The 25,538-nt window shown below is 39.4% G+C and overlaps 1 protein-coding gene across 5 annotated transcripts in view; it reads left to right on the top strand.

The window, feature by feature from the left end:
• Positions 1 to 25,538, top strand: part of CNOT2 (CCR4-NOT transcription complex subunit 2) — a 92,936-nt gene that overhangs the window by 43,068 nt on the left and 24,330 nt on the right. For 3 of the 5 annotated variants that reach the window (XM_083802771.1, XM_083802774.1, XM_083802770.1), the window contains 3 exons: positions 10,294 to 10,416; positions 11,803 to 11,850; positions 22,807 to 22,873. In XM_083802771.1, the coding sequence (XP_083658897.1) occupies positions 10,306 to 10,416; positions 11,803 to 11,850; positions 22,807 to 22,873 (226 nt within the window). In that variant the 5' untranslated portion in view covers positions 10,294 to 10,305. The remainder of the gene's footprint in view (positions 1 to 10,293; positions 10,417 to 11,802; positions 11,851 to 22,806; positions 22,874 to 25,538) is intronic. The other 2 variants (XM_083802772.1, XM_083802773.1) reach the window with 1 other exon arrangement.

A 25,538-nucleotide genomic window follows, 5' to 3' on the forward strand; every position in this document is an offset into this window, starting at 1 on the left:
GAGATTAGAGGAGAGCAGACTGAGGGCAGGTAGTGGTTGAGATGGCACGTTTTGGGAGGAAAGCAATGAGGCAGGGAAAGAGAGGCAAATTCCAGACTCTGAAGCGTACGAGTAGACTGAAATATGCTGCTGAAGTGATGCTGTGAAAATGTGTCTGGGTACAGCACTTGGATATTGCAATTGCTAACAGGAGAGAAATACCATTGAGAACTTACAGGTTGTTTGTCTCCTTAGAATTGGGCTTAAGGACATATGTGGGACAAGACCACAATGTTCAACAATTTTATTTTGTTCATCTAGCTGCAGGTGTCCCATGGATAAATTGAGATCCTGCAGTTAAGGCTCAGAATACTTAGGGCCTGTTTGAACACCTTACTGCTGGCATTTTTAAATGTTTGATTATATATTTTGATTTTGGTTGACAGCAAAATGAATATATATATCAGCAGCGTGCCCTGGCAGCCAGGAGGGCCACCCGCACACTGGGGTGCATCAGGCCCAGCACTGCCAGCCGGGCGAGGGAAGGGATTGTCCCGCTCTGCTCTGCGCTGGGCGGCCTCACCTCCAGCACTGTGCGCGGTTTGGGTGCCACAATGTGAGAAGGACATAAAACTGTTGGAGAGTGTCCAAAGGAGGGCTAAAAGGGTGGTGAAGGGTCTAGAGGGCAAGACGTGTGAGGAGCGGCTGAGGTCCCTGTGTTTGTTCAGCCCAGAGCAGAGCAGGCTGAGGGGAGGCCTCATGGCGGCCTGCAGCTCCCTCACGAGGGGAGCGGAGGGGCAGGCGCTGAGCTCTGCTCTCTGGGGACAGCGACAGGACCCGAGGGAACGGCATGGAGCTGGGACAGGGGAGGGTCAGGCTGGGTGTTAGGGAAAGGTTCTGCACCCAGAGGGTGGTCGGGCACTGGGACAGGATGCTTCTCAATGTCATCCCCCTTATGCAAAAAAAACAATTTCTCCCCTCTCCCCAAATAAACAACAACAAACTTGGGTCTGTGTAGTGACATAATGGATTAGTGTGTGATTCCTGAAACAGCTTAAATAGTTGACTGTCAAGAGCTAACGTTTTTGGGTTGTTTCTTCAATGTGTTCTAGCAGTTGACAAATGAGTAACGTGAAGTCAAGAACTTGCTCTGCAGTAGCCAAAAAGACAGGAACTGTGAGTCATCTGAGGAAGGTAAATATTATTCCAGGTTTGCACATTAAGAGCAGTGACTCTGCTGCCCACACCTGTCTGAGTTCTTTGGAGTTTGGTGGGCTGAAGGGTGCACGGCCAGGAAGTCTGAGGTCACTGCTGTCCTGCTGGCAGCAGGCTCTTACACTTCAGGCTGACTTTGCTGCTCTGTCACAGGATTGTCATTCATTTAGGTAGCCTATTACTACCCACATTTGGATAAAGGCTACACTTTTTTTATTTCAGTGGTGTTGTTTCCCCCCCCCTCTCCCTTTAGGGAGCAGGAGTTACAGTATACTTGCCTTGACACCATGGGTTGCTCATGGCTGAACACAGTGTTGCAGGTATTTTATGTATATCTGTACCTGCTCTGCTCCTTTCCAAGTTGATAGGATGTGAACGAGACCTAAAGTAAAGGTGCCGCAACTACCATGGCAAGTGTAGTTGGGAGCACCTTAAAACTGAAACTGAACTAGCTTGAAACACCTAAAGCTTGGTAAGTGAGAGAAACTAGTGGATTTTTTTTCGTTAATCAGAATTCTGAATACAGAAACTGTATTTTTATCTATTAGCTCTGAGTCTTGTAATGTTTAAGAAAATGCTGTATTCCAGCTTACTTGGGGACTGGAGGAAAGGGTAGGATTTAGTTATTTCTAAAGAATTTACTGCAGTAGCTTATTACTTAATCTTTTAAAGTTGGGCTTTACCATTATGTATGCCCTATTAAGGAACTCTTTAAAGTACATCTGAGGGGGATCTAGAACTTCCAAATGGGTAAAGTGCCTTTTTCTGCCTTTTTTTTTTTTTTTAATAGGAAGTCAGGCTCAGGCAGAAAACTTGAGATAGAATTCAAATAGATAAACTTGCTGAATTAGAAGATATCTTTAATCTGTTATGAAAATCTAATTTCTGAAATACAGCAGAAGTTGTTTGTGTCTACAGCAAAACACTGTAAAGCACTAATGCAGTCCATGTGACAAAATGAAATGTTCAATTGTGAAATCAATTTTTAGTCAAAACTGCAAGCAGTTCTTAACCAGTGCATTTCTGAATTACATAGTGGGACAAATTTAAGATTACTGAACACAAGAAAGGGTGAAATGATGTCTTCCAATGAGAATTTTTCTTATGGCTGGAGTTTAAATACCAGTAGAAAGAAACTCGTATAATAAGCTTTCAGGGCCTAGAAGTGCCACGGTAGAAATACAGTCATTATGAGAATATTTGAAGCAAATGTGATTATCTTTCCAGAGCTCAGGTGATGCTATGATTTTGCACTGTTTCATGACCTCAGTAATTTTTCTTGGCATTTTGATTAGCACAGTTTCTCACTGTTCCTGTTAAAAAAGGGATTGTTCCTGGTCTGGCTAGGCTGACTCAGGTGACCTGTAAACTGAAACTGAGGTATAGTTTTTTTTAAATTATTTTTATTTGCAAACTCGGCAGCTGAATTTCTCCTTTTTGAGACTGACTCAATTCCACATTAAAAAATTACCATGGACAGATCTACGGTAATAGTTTTCTAGAAATTCAAATTTGTATATCAGTTCCTTCTTTTTTTTGTTTGTTGGGGTCTGTTTTCCCTTGACAACATAGGTACTTCAGAAGCTTGTTTGTTTTCTGAAGTTAATTTTGCTTGACTTTGGTTTCCTAGCGTATCTCAGATTTCAGATCAGATGGTATTCCCAGAAAAAAATTAATTCAAAAATAAATGTGATACACACCGTATATATTTAAAAGCTGATAGTTTTCTTGATGGGTCATCAACTGAGAGCATACTTTAAAAATTGGAAAAAAAAAAAAAAGAAACAACAAAAAATAGCTCAATTTATAAATAGTATGTCTGTGAGTGTTATGTAAGTAGGTAACAGGAGTATGTTAGTATGTAATTCTTTAAACTTTAAAAAGAAAGTTTCTTGCTGTTTTTCCACTGCATGCATACTTAAAATAATACTGAATTCGACTTCTATCGCCCAGTATATAGGATACTTAAGTTACTGGCACAATTGTCACTTCCTTCTAAACTATGATTTTTACAACAATGCATTTACGTTGAAGGGCATTTCACAGTCAAGTGTATAGTAATTCTGGCTTAATATTGTAAAATGCTGTGTTAAATCCAGCCTAGAGCCAATCTCAGTCTTAAATGGACTAAATACTCCGAAGGACTGGAAGCATCAGGAAGAGAGAAAGCGGGTAAATGTACTCATATTTTATACAGTCTGTTGAGGATGGTGTATTGGTTTATTTTTTTTCTTGTTGCTGGCTAAGCAACACCAGGTTTATAATATCAGATGAGTAACCATTGTCCCTGATTGACTGAAAAATCCTTTAACAGTTTCTTCAGCAGATGATCAGCTGCACGTTTTTGCAGTGTGTGTGTGTGCCCTGCTAGTCAGAACTTAGAATGATAGAATCATTAAGGTTGGCAAAGCCCTCCGAGATCATCTGGTCCAACCGTCCCCCTACCACCAATGTCACCCACTAAACCAAGTCCCTAAGCACCACGTCCAACCTTTCCTTGAACACCCCCAGGGACGGTGACTCCACCACTTCCCTGGGCAACCCGTCCCAGTGTCAACTTGTGACTTCATTGCAGTGTCTGCAGGGGGACACGCTCCTGCTTCTGCTTGGGTCACTTTGCTAAATAAGGTAGAATGAGTTTGGCAGCTTCTGGCTTTCTCTCTGTGCCTGATCCAGATGGAGTGCTAGTTCATTTGCTCTTCTTTTCCTGGCTACCTTTCACATCTTTGAAATGTCTTTTCTACGTTTGGATTCTGTTGAATGGCTTGTCCAAAGATTATTTCCTGGCCTGTGTCTTCTTTTTGTGGTTACACCTTATTGATCAGATCCATAAAAAGCATCCACACAGCTTAGGGAACAGTCACAGCCCCAACCACTGCTGGCTTCTTGCATCTTCCAAATCCAGTGCTTGTGATGAGTGGGAGCAGAACCCGCTCCTAGAATGGACACGGTGTCAACCATGTTATGAAACCAAGTGGGGCTTCCTATGATCTAAATTTTCTAGTTTAGCTTTAGTAATTTTGATGATGATTATTTTATTTTAATTAGGGATGGTTTCTGTTGTTCTTCCTGCTATGTAGTTTTGTTTCGGGAGAGCTTTAAAGCGTTCGTTTCATAGTAGTTAAGCATGGTTAAAGGTTTAAAACAGTTAGCTTGTAGGTCTTTGTCAGGGAAACGTCTGTGGCTTTGCTGTGGCTTGTTTGATGTTAGTGACTTTTGCACTTAACTGACATAGTTTGCATACAGCACAGATTCACAGTTTTAATGTAGCTTTTGAAAGCATTACTGTTCTCCATAAACACTTGGAAAACTAGCTTTTAGATGTCTGTTCTTGAGAATGTCAGTGGAGGATAGTTTGAAATCATAACTGAATGTCCTTTTTGTCTTTCATGCTCTTGAGTTTCTGCATAGAAGTCACTGTGCGTGCCATCTGGCATATTGTTTCCTTTCTGAAAGGGAAAACCATGTAGTGTTTTAAGGAGACAGGTTGTATCTTGATGTACTTGGAGACTTAAGTCAGTCTGTAAATGGAAGTTGTTTTATGGCAGCTGATTTCTACAGAGTTCAGTTAATTAAAAGAATATATCAACTATATGACACAAAAACTACAACACTATTCTAAAAGCTGTCCAACCTTCTCATTTCTTTGGCAGACTTGTTTCTCAATTATGTTGTGGTCGTCTTGATTTCAGTTTCCCATATTTCTGAGATTTTAACCTATCTAAATATTTTTAAGTTAAAAGATGATAAAAGCAGTGATGAGGATGGGCAAAAGCCATGTTTTACTATTGTATTCTTACAGTGAGTACAAATCTGTGCTAGTACTAAGTTCATTAAAGTTCATTCAAAAAAATGTATATGCCAAGTTGATAGGACAGAGCTGTTACCTGAAGGGTAACCACGGTGTAAGCATTGAGTATGCTCTGGTAGAGGTTATAAGTCACCTTAGAAAAATGGAGTAGCTGGGATTGTGAAATTAAATGAGGGAACAAAGTGTCTCAACTTCACATTTTGTTTTTCTTTCATCCTGAAAATGAAAAGTATTTTTTTTTTATTTATACTCATGTACATTTTTTAATAACTATTATATATATCCCACTAAAGGGTTGGGATTTGAGGTTGCTTTTGGATCAAGCAAGCTGGTAGTTTATTGTAGAACAGTTCCACTTTGTGCTGAATTGTAATCATCTTTGACACTGAGAAGTAGATTCATAAATGATAGCAGCTTTTCCTATAAATAACATTTATGCTGTCTTGCAAAAACACCAACTGGTGGAATTCCAAATTCTGTGTTTTGACTTAAATTGCAGATGGGTTTGGTGGTTAGCAATGTGTGACTTGTGACAGCTAATTGAATGGACACCTGCATTTCACTGGAAGGCTCACTGAGGCTTTCTTTGTAGCTACTTCAGATACGCAAGTACATTACCTTACGTGAAAACATTGATTTGTAACAGGAAGTAAAACTAGAGGAAACTACTGACTTGGCTTCCTAAGAGCTAAACAGCAACATCAGAAGCCCTAGGCTGGAGGGTGGTGGAAGCTGCCGAACATCGCACAGAGACCGTAACTTGTAGTTGCTCTCGGGCTTGATGGTGGTGTGCATGTTGATAATAACCTTGGCAATTAGGAGCAGTACAGACTGCCCAAACTCCTAAAGTTTATTTTTAAAATTTGTATTATTTAAAAGTTTTCAGCTCTTATAATGATAATGAGGAGTTTAATCAGTTGTAACTCAATGATCGATTTTTCCTGCTCTGTGCAAAATTAAAAATATTCATTCTCCAGGGGGATTTTATAGTATCCTCTTAGTTTTGACTTTCCTGTGTTAATGTCGTGAGTGAGCTGTCCTCGGGCACTACCTATAGTAATACTGCGAAGCAGCGGTGTAATTAGTTTTCGTATTTTAAAATGATAATATATTTGCTTCAAGCTGCTAAAGTAATGCCATATGCAATCATAGCACTATTTTAAAAATGATTGTAAAGAAGATCTTTTTGCAGCTTAAGAAAAAGTTTTAAGTAAATTTTCCTTGGACAAATTCTGTGCCAATAACGTAGCTGAAGTTATTGCTAACAGACAAGTTTTTGTGTGTGCTGAAGTACGCTATACTAGAGTGTTTCTTGAAATCTGATTTTATTTTTTACTTCTGTACGCTGTCAGAGTAGCATAGAAGGAAGCGTTGTTAGTTGTCATGTGTTAGGTGATCATCTGAAGGGTAAAGGTCAATGACAGCAGCAAACTTCTCATTAGATGCTTTTAGTTCACCCCTAATGGTTAGTGGTAGGAAATGGTCAACAGGAGTATTTAAAGGTCTTGTCGGGCTTGGGTCTGCATTTTGCTTGGTTAGCATTGACTTGAAGCTACGAATAATATAGTGGAGGACAAATTGATGGCAGTGTACCATTTTTACCTTTTTTTTTTCTTCTTCTAGTGAGTGGTTGCTCTGCCCGTGTGTTCTGTGCGATAGAGGACCGGCTCCCGGAGTAGAATAGGAAAAGTAGTTTTTTCGCAAGATTATAAGAGAGATGAAATTAAGCCAAGTAGACAGGAGTTCTTTACGTAATAAAAATGCCATGCAGCTGGAGCACCACTTCTGTAAGGTGGTGTTGGCATAAATATGAGTGCGTGTATGTACGTGTGTGTGAATGGAGGACTGACTGCTGGGCGAGAGCTGACTGCTGGCTCACCTCATCCTTCCAGACCCTGGGAAGGTACCAAAACTGACATCACTGTTGCTTTCAAAATGATCTAAAATGTGTTTTAAAGTGCTGCATGAACTTTGCTGGTGTTTTCTTTTGTAGCTGACTGGATGCTGATCTATTGATCTGTAATAAAAAGAAGCGGTGGTCTTGGTACACGGGGAGGCTGCCTGGTGGCTTCTTGTCAGCAGAAGGAAGCAGCCAAGTTTCAGCTGGGCATCTGCCCCATTTGTTATCAGAGCTGCTTAGGAACAGTGCTGCAGGAGCCTTTCCTCAGTATCTGCAGACACACTTGGAGCATGACGGATTAATGAATGCGGGAACGAGTGCTGAAGTCAGTGTGGGCAGGGAGATGCCGCCTGCTGGTTTGGCAACGCTGCCGCCGTCGTTGCGTAAACCCCCTGTAACGCTATAAACGCCTGCACGGGGAGAGGTGCTCTTACCCAGTTTGCCAGCCATTTGCTGTCACCAGCTACTCCTGGGAGGCCGATGGATGGGCTGTTAGCCCTCGCCTACCAGCAAGCCCCAGTTAAGCGGGGTGCGTGTGGCAGCTGCAGCGTCAGCCTGGGATCCTGGGGTGCTGCTGGAGGGCTGTGCGCGGCCACCGCTCCTGGCAGCCTTGAACAACGTGATCGCTTACAAAAAGGCCGCTGCGAAGATGTGCTAGTGCCCCCCAAAAGTTAGGGATCCTACCTGGTTTTTTGAAGGACTCAAAAGCAGCTGGCTGCAGCGTGGTGTTGCAGGCAGGGTGCCTTTGGGCTTCCCCCGTCCCCTCAGATGCATCCTGATAACATTGCTCTGTTCTCCTCGATTCAGCAGTGTGCTCGGGTTAGTAGAAACAGGGGTTGCCAATAAAACCAGCAGGATTTAATCTATCTATCTATTAAAAGCTTTCTTCTCTTCTAATACCCATGCACGCGGAAGACTCCATATTAATATCAGTGTGTTCCATCAGTCTTCTGGGCATAATCTTGATTAGTTTTTGGGCCACTTTCTTATACAATTATCAGCATGGAACATAATCTTTCAGACATCTTTATTTTGGGGCAGAGTGTTACAATATCTTCCCGCTTTTCAACGTGTACACTTCATCTGCTGGCATACCAGCTTTCTTGTGGCAGCTTTAAGCATATTTTGAGACTCAAAGCCCTGACCTTATCCCACTGACTCAGAAGTCTTTACTGTGTGTGTGTGTAGCCAGCCATGTGCAAACCTCTGCAGAAATGAGACCAAAAGCTGTACAGGGGGAAAATGAGGCATTTTGGTTATACCTTAGGGTGTATGCCTCAGTGACTTGCTTTCAGTCACAAGTTTTAAAATACTATCACAAAAATAGAAGTACATTTTTTATGATGATGATGAAAGGATGTATTACAAGAGAAGGCTACTTGGCAAAATAGATAAATAAAGAGTCTCCTCTTATCCCAGGTATTGTTAAGAGTACTGTAAAATTCTTAGGGACTTGTGCAAAACCGCATTTTTACCTTTTCAAAAGCTGTAGTTGGCTGATAAGCTGAGCTTCTCCTCATTGCTAGGGGATAGCTTCACCAAAACATTTTGTTATCATTTTTACGGTGGTGAAAGCCAGCCACTCTTCTCTCCGCACTTTACTCAGGCAGAGCAAAGGACAAGATAATCCCCTTAGCCTGTTAAATGCTCCATTCCAGCTGGTAGGTGATAATTGCATTGTAAGGGGATTAGCATGGTGGGATATGCTTATAGTGTAATGAAAGCTTCCCTATAAGTGTGAAAGTCAGCTGGATACATTCAAGCAGTTTGGGACTTCACATTTGTATTTTATGGTGTTTACAAAAATGTGCAAGTTTCATCTGGAGAAGATGCACAGTACCTTTACGTGCCTTTATATGTGTTTAATAGATTATATATATTTTGAGACATCAGTAGCCTAAATAACTGAAAATCTCGTGTAGGAATAGCGGAATAGGCTTTTGTTTAGCTGAACAATTTAGAGAATTTCTGTGATCACACCCATATTGCATTCATCCAAAGTGTTCGCTCTACGCTTACTCAAAAGTGCTGCGCCTTTGCAATCGCGGGGATAAGTTGTTAATAGTGTAGGAGCGCTCGTGTTACCAAACACTGCCTAGAAATCTTAGTCAGTGAAATTTGAATAAGCCACGCTCTGTGAGGAACAGCGGAGTAAATTTGTGGCAGTAAGGATAAGAGGATTTTGAGCTGAAAAGTAACTCCTGTTGCAGCTGACCAGAAAAAATGTTTTGAAATTCGGTCAATGTCAAGCGTGAGGCCAAGGTGGTGCAAAAGGACACTTTTAAGGTCTTGTGTTTTTCAAGTTTAGCCGATGCTGTCAGTAGTGATAGTAAATCTTATGGCTCGGAGCATTTCGTAAGCTAACTGCAATTTACCTTTCTTATCTCGCAAGATGTTAAAGATCCGCGTGAAGGTGCACGGCGTTTGATTGCTTCCTGGTCATTGCACTCTCTCCGGTCTTCTGTACCCTACAAGAAATGGGGCCAGCCACACGGTGCTGGCCAGTATGTGTCATTTAGGCGCTTCGAACATCTGCATGGTGCTCTTAGTGTTTTGTAGCCAGGCGGATTAGCAATCTGACAGCAGTGCGTGTTTTTACATAAATAAAAAGTCAGGTGCATAAATATGCCCTGTTATGTAGCAGATCCTGTAGCGACATTGTATGACCTTACTGTGGGATGAAATTTTCTCATGAATTATGGCTCTGTGAACAGCTGCGTGGTTGCTGTTTCTTCAGTTTCAAGTTCCTGACTTAGCAGCTGTGTGTGTGTGCCTCTGGGAGTAAGGGCAAAATAACATCTAGTGTATTTTTCTATATGGATGGATGCAGTAATTTTGCCAATCTTGATGTCACTTAAGTGTGGTTAAGCTCAACTCGCTCTTACTTCATCATAGATCTGACAGCAGGGTCAAATAGTTTTTTTTTGTTTTGTCCTCTACAAAGTTGTGGTGTTGAGACATGGCAGTGATTTCATGGATTCCTTTTTGTCCTTTTTATTACTTTTATTTTGCTATTTTTTTAAAGGTTACTGAGCTCTAAAGAACATTCTTCAATTTTCTTCTTGCTGGCGCGTTATCTGACGTTCTGTAACTTTCAGTAAACCTGAGTGAAAGGCCATGGGACAAACCAACACCCCTTCCAAAACCAAACCCCGTCCCCTCTCCCCACCCCAGTCCCTTCTGAAATAGATGTTTCTGTCAGATGAAAATCCCAGATGGACTAGCCATTACGCTGGCAGTATACAGAAAAGATTTTTAGAGGAATTTTAAAATTTCTGAAAGCGATTTTTAAATAATCCTTACGTACGTGTATTCAAAATGTATAATATTCAAGTATGTGGCAAACCAAACCATATGTAACGTAGAATCTTTTTTTCTTATTCTTTAGGTGACAAACAGCATGTTTGGTGCTTCAAGGAAGAAGTTTGTAGAGGGGGTTGATGGTGACTACCATGATGAAAACATGTACTACAGCCAATCATCGATGTTCCCACATCGGTCAGAAAAAGATGTAAGTCGAATAAGATTGTTTTTCACCTTTTAATAGCAAGGTAGTTTAAAGCACGTGAAATGTATGCGAGGAAGGGCTTCATTGAGTTTTAAGACGTGAATGACTGTTTTCAGTGGCACGTGATTTAATTTTAGTGTGCTACACACATAAAGTGTCAGTCATAGACTTGCCAGGTTTTAGTTTTTTCATCTTTAAGAACTGTATTTGTAACTTAAATGGGATCATTGTTTATATCTAGTGTTTACATGTTATCTCAAGTGTTTTTGTTCTTTTTTTTTCATTTTTCATTTTCAATTCTTTGCTGTTTCTGACAATGCCTTGTGCAGCTTGTTTGTCTGCTCAAGTAGTCTAAGTTAGGCATTTCTCACCTCATAGTGGTACAAACTTACAAAAACAGTTGTTCTTAAACATTTTTCCCTTGGTAATGCGTTATTGTATGTTAGAACTTCATTGGCACTACTTAAGCTATTTCTTATTAGAGCAAATAAATAAGCCAGTGAAGTATTTCCATTTTTTGTGGAGCGGCTTGTGGGAATATATGGGAGAAAAAGGCTGAAAGCATGACTTAAAAGTTCATGTCACCTGAAGGTCAGTAATACCATGGCCAGGTAGGCGTGCATTTGATCTCTGTAAGCAACATAAATGTTGGATTTTCTTTTATAATTAAAAAAAAAAAAAAAGCTTTCCCATCAGATTTTAAAAAGGGTGTCATTGCTTTAAGTCTGCTTCCGTGGCTGTCCAGAAATACGTATGGTTTAATAGCAAAGTGAACGTAGTCCTGATAGACCTTGACCTGTGTAAATTTTATAAACAACATATAGAAAATGTTTAGTTTAAATTATTCTAGCTTTTCAAGGATAGGATGAAATAGGTTTAGAGCCAAGGCTTTTTTTTTTTTTATTTAAAGATGGGTGGTGCAAAAAATGCTTAAATGAAGCTTTCCAATTCTGTTTCGTAAGTTACTCTGGTGAGTTTGAGAAACCTCAGGTGAGCTAGCAAATGATTGACACACATAGAAAAGAGTAGCCTATTTAACTTAATTTTCTTTACACTTATTTCAATTACATATGTGCATGTACCACAGATGCACACAGACATACAGTGGAATATTTGTAATGTTGAGCGTACTTTACTTTCTGCATATTACCTAAAGGTGCAACCAGTACTCTCAGAAACCATAGATGCTATTAGATGCTGTTACTCCAAAGTGATTCTCAGATATTAAATTCCCACTTCTAGATTTGATACATTTAAGGAGAAATCATTAAGACGTGGTGAGAAGGGTAAAGTGAGACACCATGCCGCACAGTCTACACAGAGAAAGCTGATGCTTGGCACGTTGTTGACATGGTGAATGAGTGTTTTAGTTGCCTACTCTTTCTGTAGGCAATGTTGCAGAAGTGGATCTTAGGATGGGACTTCAAGAGAAGGAAGGTGGGTGTTCCAGTCACCAGGAATGAGAAATCCTGAAAGCTTGTGGGAGAAGTGGACAAAATGGGGCATAGAAGCTGCTGTAGTTGGCAGAGAAGAGTGATGGCGTACCAACAGGAAATGGAAGAGTGATTTTTGCAAAAGCTTTTCGAAGTTGCATTTCCAAATCATTGTTAAGGGATTTTTTTTCTGTGTAGCTTCACTATTGACCATTACAACTTTGAGTTTATGCTTATGAAATCTTAAAATATTACATGCTATTGTAACAACTTTTTAAAAAGTTGATCAAAATAAATATGTGGTGGTGATATTGACGTTGTCTTGTACACCTTTGATCACTATGTACAGCTTAAATGTATTTTATTTATTAGTTGTTCTTTTGGTGTCTCATGTGGCTCACAGCAGTTGAGAACATCTGCAAAGGTGGTTGTCTTTTCTTGATACTGTCCCACCAATTTTGCAGCCTTGAAAACGTTTTCCAACTAAATTTAATCACACTTTTTAAAATACTTTTTCAACTAGAGTTTTACAAAAGATGGTGTTCTGTGTATGAAGGCACAATAAATATATTGATTGTGTTGTTATTTGGATAACACTTACTACTGACAGACAAAAACAAGTTTTCTCAGAATTTTCAATGAGTAAGCTAATAAAGGATCATGTTCAAAACCTGGATCCAGTGTTACAAACACCTGGTGGAAAAAACTTCCAGCATTCTAGATTTTGAAACATTTTTCAGTCTTTCTAACTTGACACTTACATTGAAATAGAGTATATCAAAATGTGGGGGAAAAAAAAACGTAGAGGAAATTTGGGGCAGATGAGTCAACAATCACTTTTATATTCAGAAAATGCAACTGGCAATAAAAAGACTAAAACCTAGCACACACAGTCTGTTTGCAACAGTAATTGAAAAATTGCACTGTGTTTTTTGTAGTAGAGTTGTCTAAACATTATGCGGTTTTTTGCAATTTAAATTATTCCCTGTCTTTTCATCTTCAGCTTCTTGTGCGTCTTTACTCAGAGCAGGTAAAACTTTATATAATGTACTACAGGTTTTAGATACAAGTCTGTAGAAAATGAGTTAGGTTGATTTTGTTGGTTTTTTTTTTTCCTCCAATATATCATCTGTACATACAAATCCCTGATCAATACATGCTTCACGTATCCTGTAGAGCTGTTCAACCTGAGAGAGAGTAGCTCTGAGGGAAGCTCATTGCGTGTGGCCTCCTTAAATACTGCTCTTTGGGAAAGGCTAAAACTTGGTGGGAATTTGCCATTGTATTGAAGTGATTAGGTGGTGGTCTATTTTTTTTACTTTGTGTTTATTAAAGTGACGAATTCAGACACTGTAAAAGTTACTACTTTCCAAGGAGTTGTTACTGAGTTACACGTGTGCATTCAAAGCAGAGGAACACACTGAAACCTTCCTCAAATTTTGAGTAGAATAATGGTGGTTGGACCAGATAATCTTGGAGGTCTTTTCCAACTTTAATGATTCTATGACTCGAGTATTGTATGTGATTTTGGGTGCCACAGCATAAGAAGGACATAAAACTGTTAGAGTGTCCAAAGGAGGGCTATAAAGAAGGTGAAGGGTCTAGAGGGCAAGATGTATGAGGAGCAGCTGAGGTCCCTTGGTTTGTTCAGCCCAGAGCAGAGCAGGCTGAGGGGAGGCCTCATGGCGGCCTGCAGCTCCCTCACGAGGGGAGCGGAGGGGCAGGCGCTGAGCTCTGCTCTCTGGGGACAGCGACAGGACCCGAGGGAATGGCATGGAGCTGGGACAGGGGAGGGTCAGGCTGGGGGTTAGGGAAAGGTTCTGCACCCAGAGGGTGGCCGGGCACTGGGACAGGCTCCCCAGGGCTGTGGTCACGGCACCGAGCCTGCTGGAGTTCAAGAAGTGTTTGGACAGCGCTTTCAGATGTAGGGTCAGATTTTTGGATGATCTTGTGTGGGGCCAGGAGTTGGACTCAATGATCTGTGTGGGTCCCTTCCAAGTCAGGATATTCTGTGACTATTACTGCAAGAATAATTTTTTGCATAAAGGTTGAAGCCTGTTTTTCTCCTTACTTTTGACAGAGTTTGTTCTTGTGAAGTGGCATTGTCTTCAGGTTGAGTACAGTGATGCCTTGCACACAGTTTTACAGGGTTGGGAGTTTTTTCAAAACAACAACAACAACAACAACAAAAAAAAACAAGATAGAAAGAACTCCTTTAGTTGGAGATTTTTATTTTTTTCAAATTGTGCTAGGAAATAGTTCTTCACTTGCTAGGATAGAAAAAACACTAGGAAGCTGTCTGAAAAAGATGTGAAAAAACATTTTATGCCTTTTAATGAACTCTTTTTTTATGGCACTTACTGACTTGGTATTCTTGTGACCTGTTGCTTTGGCTAATTCAAATTTTAGAAGAATTTTCTCTATCTGAAGGTAAAGTAAACTAAGTAAAGGCTTCTAAACTCATCTTAAATTTTGAAGACTTCTGACAAGTGGCAACAAGTAGCAGCAAATAGTTCAGCAGATATTTTTATTTCAGAGCCTTATTCTAGCTAAAAAATGAAAAGCTTTCTCCTAATTTGCCTTTTTTCACTAGGGAATACTGTTCTAGACAGTCGGGATTTATATGCTATTTGAAATGGAAAAGTTGCATGTTGCTTATCTACACAATTGCTTCTAAAATCATATGGGTGCTGCAAGGGTCTATTGTTCTGAGAACAAAAGAGCGGTTCCTTAGATTTTATTCAAGCTATCTAACACTTCCTCTTTACTAAAAAAGCTACTTTTATGGGCGGCTTTGCCATGAGTCATCACAACCTTGCTGTGATAAGTAGGCAAGTGGAACACAGTATAGCCATGAATGCTCATTCTTTGAATTCTGCTGCACTTAGTATGAGATAACCAGGTCAAAAATCCAAGAAATTGCATATTTTATTGGACTTGTATAAAATAACGTTTTAAGACTTGGCTTGAAGCAAACATAGTACTGTAACTTGAATCCCCAAGAAGGGGCATACTGTGCCCACAAAATAATTACAGAGCTTATTTGTGGCCAGCGTTGCAAAGCTAATTAAGCTGTTTCTGTACTCAGTAAGATCTTTTTAACGACAGGGGTCCGTGTATTTTTACTTGGATAGAGTGATAATGATGAAAATTGGTAACTTGAAGTCTTCATATACTTTTGAACCTAATGCCCTCAAATAAGGGGAAAAATGACAGTAAACTTGGGACCCATTCAATGTGAATTTCTTTGATTTCTCATGTATAAGAATGCAAGACATTGCCCCTGCAGGGTTTGACCAGTCTGGTCCAATCCATTGAGGATGCCTAATGGAGAATATAAGAACAGGGCAACATTTTTCCCTGGAATAGATGTGCAGCCTTCAGTCTTAGGCAGCTCAGGGACTTCTGAAAAAGAATCGGCAGTCTACCTGCAAAGACCTGTCGTAGACTTATCTTCCATTGATTTGACCATTCACATTTGAAGCGGTTTTATCAACCACCCCTTCCTGTGGTAAGGAGCGCTGAAACTAAAGTATGCTTTATGTCAAAAAGTATCTTCTTTTGCTCTTAATTGCAGGTACAAGTCTGATTGTGCACAGTCATGCCTTTTAATGAAGGTCTGCACAAACTGTGAGAAAAGTTAGATATTTTTTTTTTGCGGCGAATGCTTTCCTTGTTTCTTCTCCAAATGCTTTCTTGTTCGTTTTTTCTCCTAGTTGCTCAACAGATGATAAAGGGCTCATAGCCGTATAGTAATAATTCTGATTTGCACTTCCAGTGGGTAAGTTTGGTTAGCTTATTCTCTTGTGTAAAAAATAAAAAATCTTAATGTTTTAACTGATTCTGGGCTTTCTCAGTTGAGACCCGATGTTCTTTTGCAGCTCAGTTCTTTCAAAACGTAGCTTCTTGTGAAATCAAATATATTTTAACAACTGGAGCAAGTAACATCAAGCCTGCAGATTAGATTTGGCTCATTGCAAGTATTAATATGGCTCTGTGACACAACCTTTCCTGAACTTTCCTAAAGTTTGGATAAAATTTGGATACTGAGCATGGTGAAATGGATTATTGATTCTGGGAACCTGCTTTCCAGAGGACTCTTTCCTCCTTGCGTAGCAGAAGCGTGTTCACCATGGATTAAATTCAGGTGTTCCTCTGTTATGAGACAATTGCAGACCCAGTGGCATGAAGGGAGGTGTTGGTATTGTTGTCTTGTAATGGAGAGGATGATATTACAAAGGGGTCGTCAGAAGATTTTGTCAAAGCATTTTCCTGCAAACTTCTTTTAAAGTAACTTGTAGAACCTTTACATAATTTAGTGTGTTGTCAAAAATACAGCCTTTTAAATGTGTGGTACTTTTACAATAGGTGAAAGCACTGAAACAAGATTAAGGTTACCATGGAGATTGAGATCCAGAATCTTGCTAGATTTGGGAGACCAAATGTGGAAGGGTTTAATCACTCTTCTGGAGACATCTTTGGTTTAGGGTTGCTGAACATTTTTCTAGCTTTTTCATGCTATTCTTTAGGATTTTGAGGAATCCTGTGGTGTCTTTTTTCCAAAGGCATCTTGCTTGGCATTTGCCTTAGTCATTGCATGAGAATTTGTTAGCTTAGTCAGTCATAATTTAACTTCAGATGCTGCACTTAGAATTGTTGTGTTTAAAAATTCCCATGGAATCCTCTTGTATCAGAAGGAGCAGTCGAAGCACCGAAGCTAATGCTGGCGGGTTTAATTGAGCTAGTTTATATGAAGATAACTTTCATATTCGGAATAGCTTTGATCCATTTGTGGATGAAAAAAAAGAAAGGCTTATTTTAGGAGAAAATAAATTAATGTCTTCTATTATAAATGAAAAATGAGTATTTTTATATGCATTACATTGCGTGTAAACGTACTTGTAGGTTTGACTGAATAGGGGGTTCGTTCACCTTGCTTTGTGAGATATATTCCTTGAAGTGTGAGATGCAAAGCAATAGGCTTGCATTTTACCTTCCCAGAGAGTGATTGACATCCTTGGCATCTTACAGTGGGTACTTAATGTATTTTAACAAAACACATTGTAAACAGATTAAAGGTGTAATGCCATAACTTGAAAACAGTTGGAATGACTTCCATGGGATGAGATAGGAGAAATTCTCTCAACTTCTTGTTAGTTTTAATGCAGCGCACCTTTTCAGAATCTATCATCATTGTGCTTATAGCTTGCATTTTTATCTTAACTTCATATGCCATAACTGAAGTAATGGCGTATGAAGGAAGTATCAAAAGTTCAAAATGCAAAACGCCCTTTTTCTGTTTCACCTGTAAGTTAGTATTTGGATGGGGTTATCAAACCAAACAATATATGATAAGCTAATTTAGTTAAGAAAGTAGATTTACATATCCTGACGGTTTGCAGGAAGTATATATCCGAATTAGTTTGTTTCACATCACTTACTTTACAATCTGAAATTGTCACAAAGAAATTAATTTCTCTGTTGATGATTGTAGCATTAATTCCATACTGTTGAGCTTGCATTTAATTCTTTGCTACACTGTGGTAGGTGTTGTTTCTGTACTTTATCTAAAAGTTATATTTTATTCTATCTTCACTTAAACCAACAGTGTAAGATAGGTTTCACATGTCAGTATTAGCATTTGAAGTGGTTCCTTGGACCAGATCACGTCCATGCATAAAATCACGTCTCTTCTAAAAGGGAAAAGTTCTGGTCTCTTACACAGAAATTCAGTTGACAGAACAGATTGCATTGTAATATTGGTGTTTTATATTCTCAGTGTGTTGGGGGGCGGCGGTGGTGGTTTTTTGGTTTGGTTGGTTTGGTTTTAGCTTTTAGTATGCAACTGGATATTTGATTAGAATGAAATATTTGCTTGTTGTCCTAGTTCTTAATGGCTTACGGCATTTTTTGTAGCAGCTTTCAACAAGTTCTTAGTAATCTCTTGGCTCATTAATGCACTGCAACATCGAACTGAATGTCTTAACAGAGAAAATTTGTTTTTAAACTTTAATAGCCGTGTTGACCTCTGTCATTAACAATTAATGACAATTAATAATGTCATTGTCACTCAAAGGCAATATCCTGCCTTTAAGACCTTCAGATACAGCTGCCAACAAGAGAAAGCTTCCAGATGAGTGTAATGCAGGTGGTGGTGCTTACCGTGTGTTCCTGACTCTGTGTGCTACCCAAGCACCACCAGAGACAGGAGACCACAACCTCAAATGATGAAATCTGGAAGACTGAATACAATTTCATGTATTTTTTTGCTATTGTATTTGGTTTTATATTTCACAAGTAACGGATATCAGTAAAATTTTCACTTACGAATAATTCCCTCCAGTTACCAGGCTTTCAAAGTTTACTCATTGTTGTCTGATTTTGAGGTTTAGAAATATTTTCTCTTAACGTGTGAATTTTGCGCACGAATCTTGTGAATGCTATTAAAGAACAATATAGAGGAGGACCGATAATAATTCTAAATATTAAACTGGAAGAGCATGTAAAATTGCATTTTTATCAGTTATTTGTTGGGTTGGGTATTTTTTTTGAGCGTCACTATAACACTTTCTCCTCTTGAGGCTGTGGGTCAGCTGTTTTATTATTAAATAGTGCAGCACAGATGGCAGATACCAGAAATAAAGTAGTGCAAATACAGAATTATGCTGATGCTTGCACCTGTGAGAAAGCCATCATTTATCAAGCCAGATATTACTCACGCGCTTATTTGCTTATTCTAACATGTTTTTGCCTTTAGGAACTGGATTTCTAGAGTCAGATTGAGGTTGGCTTTGTGTTAAAGTGGCTTTAGGCTGTAACTGCATAACACAGTGCCCTTTGCAGGAGCGTTGCTCCACTGAAGTTTTCTTTGTGCCACGTGTGTGCTGCCACGGCAGGTACGGTGACAGCCCGCTGTCCCCGCGGTGGGGTGGCAGGCTGCTGGGAGGAGGCAGGATGCTGCGGCACAGGAAGGAGGTGGAAACCCTGCAAGCCAGCGCTGCTGGTGCTGCTGAGCCTCCTCCCACCCTGTTCCCCGGGAGGCTGCAGCCCGTGCTTGCTCGTCTCCTAAGAAAGTTTGAAAATGCAGCATTTTTTTTCCCAGTTCTGGCCAATTCAAGCAGTTTTTTCAGGATTGCTGACACTCCTAGATAAATTTACTGCAGAAAACGCATCAAGACTTAAGGAAAGCAGTTACGAGTAAAATCTTCCTCATCACTAGGGGTCGGAAATTGCCTGATAGTATGTTACGGCTTACTGATTTTTGATATGGACCAGAAAAATTGGGCCATCTCCTTGGATCATCAGGTGATTCGAGTTTAGACACAGATTCATATGTGGTCAGAATTGCACTGGCACCATCTGAGGCTTGGGAGTAATGTGGTGATCTCGTGTTAGCTGGTTAGCAGCCGCTCAGTCCGGCAGCTTGCCAGTACCGGGTACTGGTCCTGCGGCGCTGCGAGACTAAAACACTTACACCAGGTACTGCCTGCGGAGTTGTCCCGTTGTCCTCTGGCGGATGCAAGTCTTGGGCTTCCTCTGGCACCTAACAGTGTGTTGGGGAAAGCCAGTTGAAATAGCTTGGTCAGTTAAATCATCCTAAGGTGGAAGAGAAGCAAAGATGCCAAAGCTTGAAGAGTGGTTGCCTGTACGTGTGCGGCAAAAGCTAACGCTGTCAGGAGCTTGTTGGGTGCGTACTTCTAGGATATGCTGATCATTAACGTGATTTCAGTAATTTGGTTAGGATTTCTTGTTTTCCCAAAGGTTGTTACAGGTATAATTTTGAGCATTGTTCCTAAAATGTGGACATAATTGGGTAAAGTTTGAAAGCCTGTCCTGCACTTGGTAAGCTCTGTAGTGACCCTAAGGGTTAGACTGCATCAGTTTTGGTAAGGTTATGGTGCCTTTTGGTTTTTATAGACTAAAAGAAATTCATGAGTGACTTCGAGCCACCCTTTTAAGTACACTCTTGGAGAATTGTTGTATTTTGTGTATCATGTGGCCATTAGCCCACAAGCAGTTAAAATAATGATGCTGGAAGGAATGTTTTTAGTAGTGCTAATAGCATTCACCTCAATTCTGCATTATCCTTGGTAGCCAAGTTCAAGCAGCGTTACAAGGCTGTAGTAGCAGCCCAGAGGTGGTGTATGCAAATAAAGGTCCTGACAGCAGAACTTCGGCTTTTGGCTAACCTGGTCGTTTTGTTGTGGACCTAAGTGATATGGAAGTTACAGAGAAATACGACAAGATTTTAAACTGCCCCTGACTTAGCTGTGACTGAAAAAAGTGCTTAACACCGACTTGAAATATCACAAAACAAAGTAGAGACAGGCTGAGAGTGATACCCATACGGCAGATTCCTTCTCCCTGAGATGTGAGAAGTGCTGCGTTTAATCAGCCCGGAAGGGATCCACTGTATTTCTTCTTTCTTCTGGAGGATTAATATACTTAGGACATGGAGGATATCATGGCTTTAAAACTACTGCTAGACGTGCTGAATTTGATACTTGGCCTTTATTCTGGCCTTCCGTAAGGGTTTCTCTACGAGTCATTTTGAATTTCACTTTTCCTATAACAACAGCAAATGGCACAATGGATGTGACCTACTTTGCAGTGTTTCAAAAGGAAATCCAATTTGTTATAAGCATTGTTCGTTAAATGTTATTTGCCATTCCTTTTCTTTTAACTGCTTAAAAAAAAAATCAAGTAGTACTCAGAAGAGATGGGATTTTATTTTCCTGTTTCAAATAATTTAGTACCTCATAAGTCTGTGATTATTTTTTTTATGTATGCAAGCTAATGTTATAAATACAGGATTTTTATGCTGAGATTTGTACCATCTTCTGCTTATTATATCACATGCTATCACAGCAAGTTTGGAATAACCTAAGCAGCTATTCTTGCGGGATTTTCTTTTTGGTCTAACTGTTTTGCTTATCTATCCGAAAGCTGGTAGTAATTTGGTCTGCTGCTTGTGTCTCAGTGCCTGATTACCTGTTAGGTTGTGGGTTTTCTGGCCAGTCTGTTTTTTGAGGTGTGTCAAACTTATTTTTTCCATTGAATTAGAATTTGCCATCCCTTGCAGCACTTTCCAGGCTTTTCCAACTTGTCAAATGTTAATGTTTTTTTTTTTTCCTAAGTGTTTTAAGAAAGGAAAGCAGAAGTAAAACTGGTGTAACAGCTTGTTTTATCAGTGTTTAACATACATGAGTTTGGTAGCTTGGGCGGGGAGTGTGCTTTTGGAGCCTGTCTCCCACACGTGTCCCCAGTTCACCACGCCTCGGTTCATGTCACAGTGCAGCCGTGGTGTGAATCCGTCTGATTCCTTTGGCAGCAACGTGAGCTGGAAGAGATGCTCCAGGGGCGCGCCAGTCATATTGCACTCACTAGTGGGCAACCGGTCCACGGGATCAGGTCTTTTAATCAAGACTAACTCCAATCAGAAATGCATACTGTGTGTGTGTTAGGCCTTCAGGTAGTCTTTCACTACGAAGGAAGAACTTAGCTGCAGACCGGCATGTATTCTATTTTTTTTTTCTTTCTGCAGAAAGTTTTTGTCTCAGTAGTTCAGCCCTCTTATGTATGCAGGCATGTGTGCTTATTGCTGTGGTTGATTCCTACAAAATGTGTGTGCAGTGTTCAAAGTACATGTGACTCTGTAGAAGTTTGAGGTAATACTTCCAATATATTTTCTGACAGTGTATAGTAATTTTCTACTGTAACTTTTCCTCTCATACCTTGTGTATATATTCAAAAAATCATAAATACTTTATGTAACTTATGAACATCAAAACTACTCCTGGTATTTAGTGTCTACCCTGCAAGTTTTACTTCTCATTTCTGCCATCTAGATTTGACTCAGGTATAGACAGCTAGCTAACAAATTCAGTTTCTAAGGTTTGTTGGAGCTTTACATCTGTCTAGTTTAAGTCAACAAAACACTTTGCAGTGCATCACAGTAAAAGTAATTTTGATTGGAATTTTTTCCTCTCAAGATGAGAAAGGTTGAAATCCCGTTACATGGAAGAATCCAGGTATTCCTTTTCTCAAAACCATCCGTCAGTTCAGGTCCAGACTACTGCATGAAACATGCAGACATTTGCCCAGGAATTAGCAAGAATGAGTAGCATATTCTGTTGTGAGCTGGATGGATCAGGTTCAACTAATACTTCTTGCTCAAAGGGAAGATCAGCTATACCTACCATTAACGTCTAACCTTTTTTTTTTTTGTGTGTATATATATATATATATATGTGTATGTATATGTATATATATGTATGTATGTATGTATCCTGGAATGGAAGCTTGCCGAAGGAAGCTGTGTAATCTGTTCCAATGCTTAACTGTCCTTAAGATTGCAAAATGGTTTTGTTTGTTTGTTTTTCCTGAACCTCCTCTTCCTCAAATATATTAATGCATTCCACTTCTGCAGCAGCACGGAGAGTAGTTCATTCTTTCCCTCTTACAGTCGTGACTGGTGTCAATGTCCCTACCTTAGTTGCCTTCTTTTTGGCAGTGTGCAAATCTCAGTCTTTATTCATGGATCATGGATTTTTAGATCTTACTCTTGCTCTTTAGATACTTACTCTTGAGAGTCTGTAGTTTATCACATTTCATGTGTGGTGCCTGGAAGGGGGGAAAAAATGGTTTTAATGGAAATACCTGGCAGTATGCATTATTTCTAAATTATTTCTCTGTCTTTCTCCTCTGTGCTAGTTGTTGCAAGTCAAAGAAAGTCTGTCTTTATACATTCCAAGTCATAGATTTTTTTTATTGACATGTGATGTACTGTTGCAGTTTTTATTGTGCAGATATTTTAGGGAGTTTCTAAAACTTGATGATTGAAAAAGAGGGGGTTTTCATTTGCTTTATTGGCAAAAGAATGTACTATTGCAAACTTTCGGAGCAAAGTAACATGATATCTTTGCGTCTTTAACCTTTTGTTCTTTCTTTTAAATTTTAGATGCTGGCATCACCATCAACATCAGGTCAGCTGTCTCAGTTTGGGGCAAGTTTATACGGGCAACAAAGTAAGAACTATTTTTATTGATTTTATTAGATGTTCTAGTTTCACGCTCTTTGGATAGACAACTCTTAGCTCTTTGGGCTTTTTTGGTGATTGTAAAGACTATGTCTGCTTGAGTGTCTGTGATTTTTGGTTATTTATTTATTTTTGGAAGATGCATTTTTGCATTATTATCCATTTGCAGTGTTTAGTATGCAACGTGTCATGTATTGACACTGTATAGCTGTTAAATATCCAAATACAGTAATCCTATTAAGAATGTCTGTGATTTAACTGGCTCTGAAAAAAAAAAGACGGAAGGCGAGCTGGGCCAAAATGAGCCTACTTCAGAAAAACACGTAAGGAATAGAAGGAAACAAATTCTAACTGATATTTTATGCTCTGCAGGAGCAAATTAAGTCTTGTCTATATGTTTGACAGCTCACATTTAGCAAAGAATTATGCCAGTAAGATTTGTTTCCTTCTGTTCCATTTTTTTCCATCTATTGAAGATTTTTTTTCCTGTATCTGCCAGTCTTGTGTACACTGTTGCTGCTGAAGGTACACAGAGAATTAGTCACAGTGTGCAGTGCTAGATCTGACCTAAGTGCCAGAGTTAAGAACTGAACCTCCCTGTAGTTGAGAGGGGCACATGCAGAGAGTGACTCAGAGCACCTGAGTTAGATAGAGTTACACAAGTAAAACAGGTTTGTGAACATCTTTCATCACTGTGCTTTTGAATGTTTGCAGCTTTCTAGCCAAGTGCTTCCCACTCAGATACTAAGGAAAAGAGTCTTCAGGATATTTTAGAGTGTGGAATTTTTTAATCAGGACAAACTAAAAGCTTTGTCTCTTAAGTGCATGACCTAAGGTAAAAGTTTTATTTAGGCTTTCTTCAAATAGTTTAAAAATTATAGTGATTTTTTGACTGTCTCAGTGGCTGTTGATGGGTGACCACGTTATACCAAGTGGTTTTTGATTATGCTACTGAGACCTTACATGGTCAGTTTCTGGCCAGTCTGAGAGTCAGGTTTGGATCTTGGCTTGGGTCCTGAATGTGGCACTGTTAAACCTTTCAGGCTCAGCTGTTTAAAGATACTGAAGTAGTGATTTATTCTGTTTGTCACTGTTATTTGTTGATTATTTTTAAGGGCAACTTTTTTTTTTCATGAAACTTGGCCGTTCAGACAGTTATGTTCTTTCTAGGACTTAATCTCACTTGTAGACATGCATGGCTGAAAATTAGAAAGTAAATATTGTCAGGGTTCAGTTTCTTCCAAGTACTGAGAAAGAAGGGGGAGTAAATGCTTATGATTAAATATTTTGGGGAAAAACAAAGCTGCTGATGTCCATATGCTTTTAGGTTAGTAGCTGTCAATTTAGCACAATATCAACTTAAAGAGTTAAGTTAAACTTATTTTCTAAGCACAAAATAAGCCACTTCATTGATCGGTCTGTGATGTAGCTCATGTAGATCTCTTGTCTCAGTTTAAAAAATGTAGAAAAAGGAAGCATAAGGAAGATTTTTTTGTAATGGTGAATATTTCAACTGCCCTTACTTGCCAGCCGTAAAAATATAGTAACAGTATTATCCATAAAAAAAATAAGTCTGATCCAAAACAAGCCAACAACAAGAAATAACGTTATTAGTGAAAAACTGGCTTTGTTGGAGTGAATGCTTACACAAAATTAACCTAAATGCAGTAATCATGTTTTTCAGCATATTGTGTCTAGTTTCGAAGAATGTTTTTTCTTAACCATTTTATTTTTAAAATTCCACCTAATCGTTAATTAGTGTGAAATATTATTTATAATACGCTCATTGAAATTATTCTGATGCAGCAAATTGCCAAAATATTTACAGCGAGCACCTTGATATAATCAGCAATTAATGAAGTCTTGCGAGGCTTGTTACAGTGAGTCACGCTACCTCTTAGTCTGAACGTATAGAGAGAAGTTCGTGGTATCAAAATTTCTCATTGCACGCTTCTCGGGCTGCGAATTGTAGGGTAAAACTGGGCAGGCAGTGCTGCAAGGATGGGAGCTGAACAACCGGGCGGTTTCTTCAGACCATGTCCGTACCAATAACCTGAGCGTATGCTCTGTCCGCTCTTTGCATTCCTCGTACTTCATCATGTCGTACGCTGGCATATTCAGCTCTTCTGAAGGGGTGATCTATCATCAGAGAGTGCTGATTCCTCCTAATTTTTCTTTCCTTTTGTCTACTACATAAGGTTTTGAATTCCGAGCCTACCTCAGCAGCTTTATGCTAAAGTGATAGGTCTGTTATTTATAGCTCTCACGTTTTATATGCAAGTGTCTCTCTGCTGCTATGTTCCACTAAATGGCTTTTTCTTGTCTTTGGACATCGCTCTGAAACTTCATGAATACAGAAAAGCAATGCGAGGACGATGACAAACTTCATGAAGTTTTCTGATATTTTGAGAGAGAGCAGCCAACTGGCTACTTTTTGTTGTTCTGAGTTAAGGAGATTTACATATATATATATGGATATATATACACATATATATATATATTTAATAAAGTGCTAACTTTATTTTATTGCACCGAAGTCCTTGTGTAGAAAATACTCCTGATCACAATGTTTAAAAAACAGAAAAAAAAAAAACAAAAAGTTTCCTGAAAGGTTGATTTTGTCCTGAAAGCAGTGTCACCAAAAATTTGAAGTT

Source organism: Anser anser (assembly GCF_964211835.1).
Source record: "Anser anser genome assembly, chromosome: 1".
In the NCBI taxonomy this organism is placed as follows: domain Eukaryota; kingdom Metazoa; phylum Chordata; class Aves; order Anseriformes; family Anatidae; genus Anser; species Anser anser.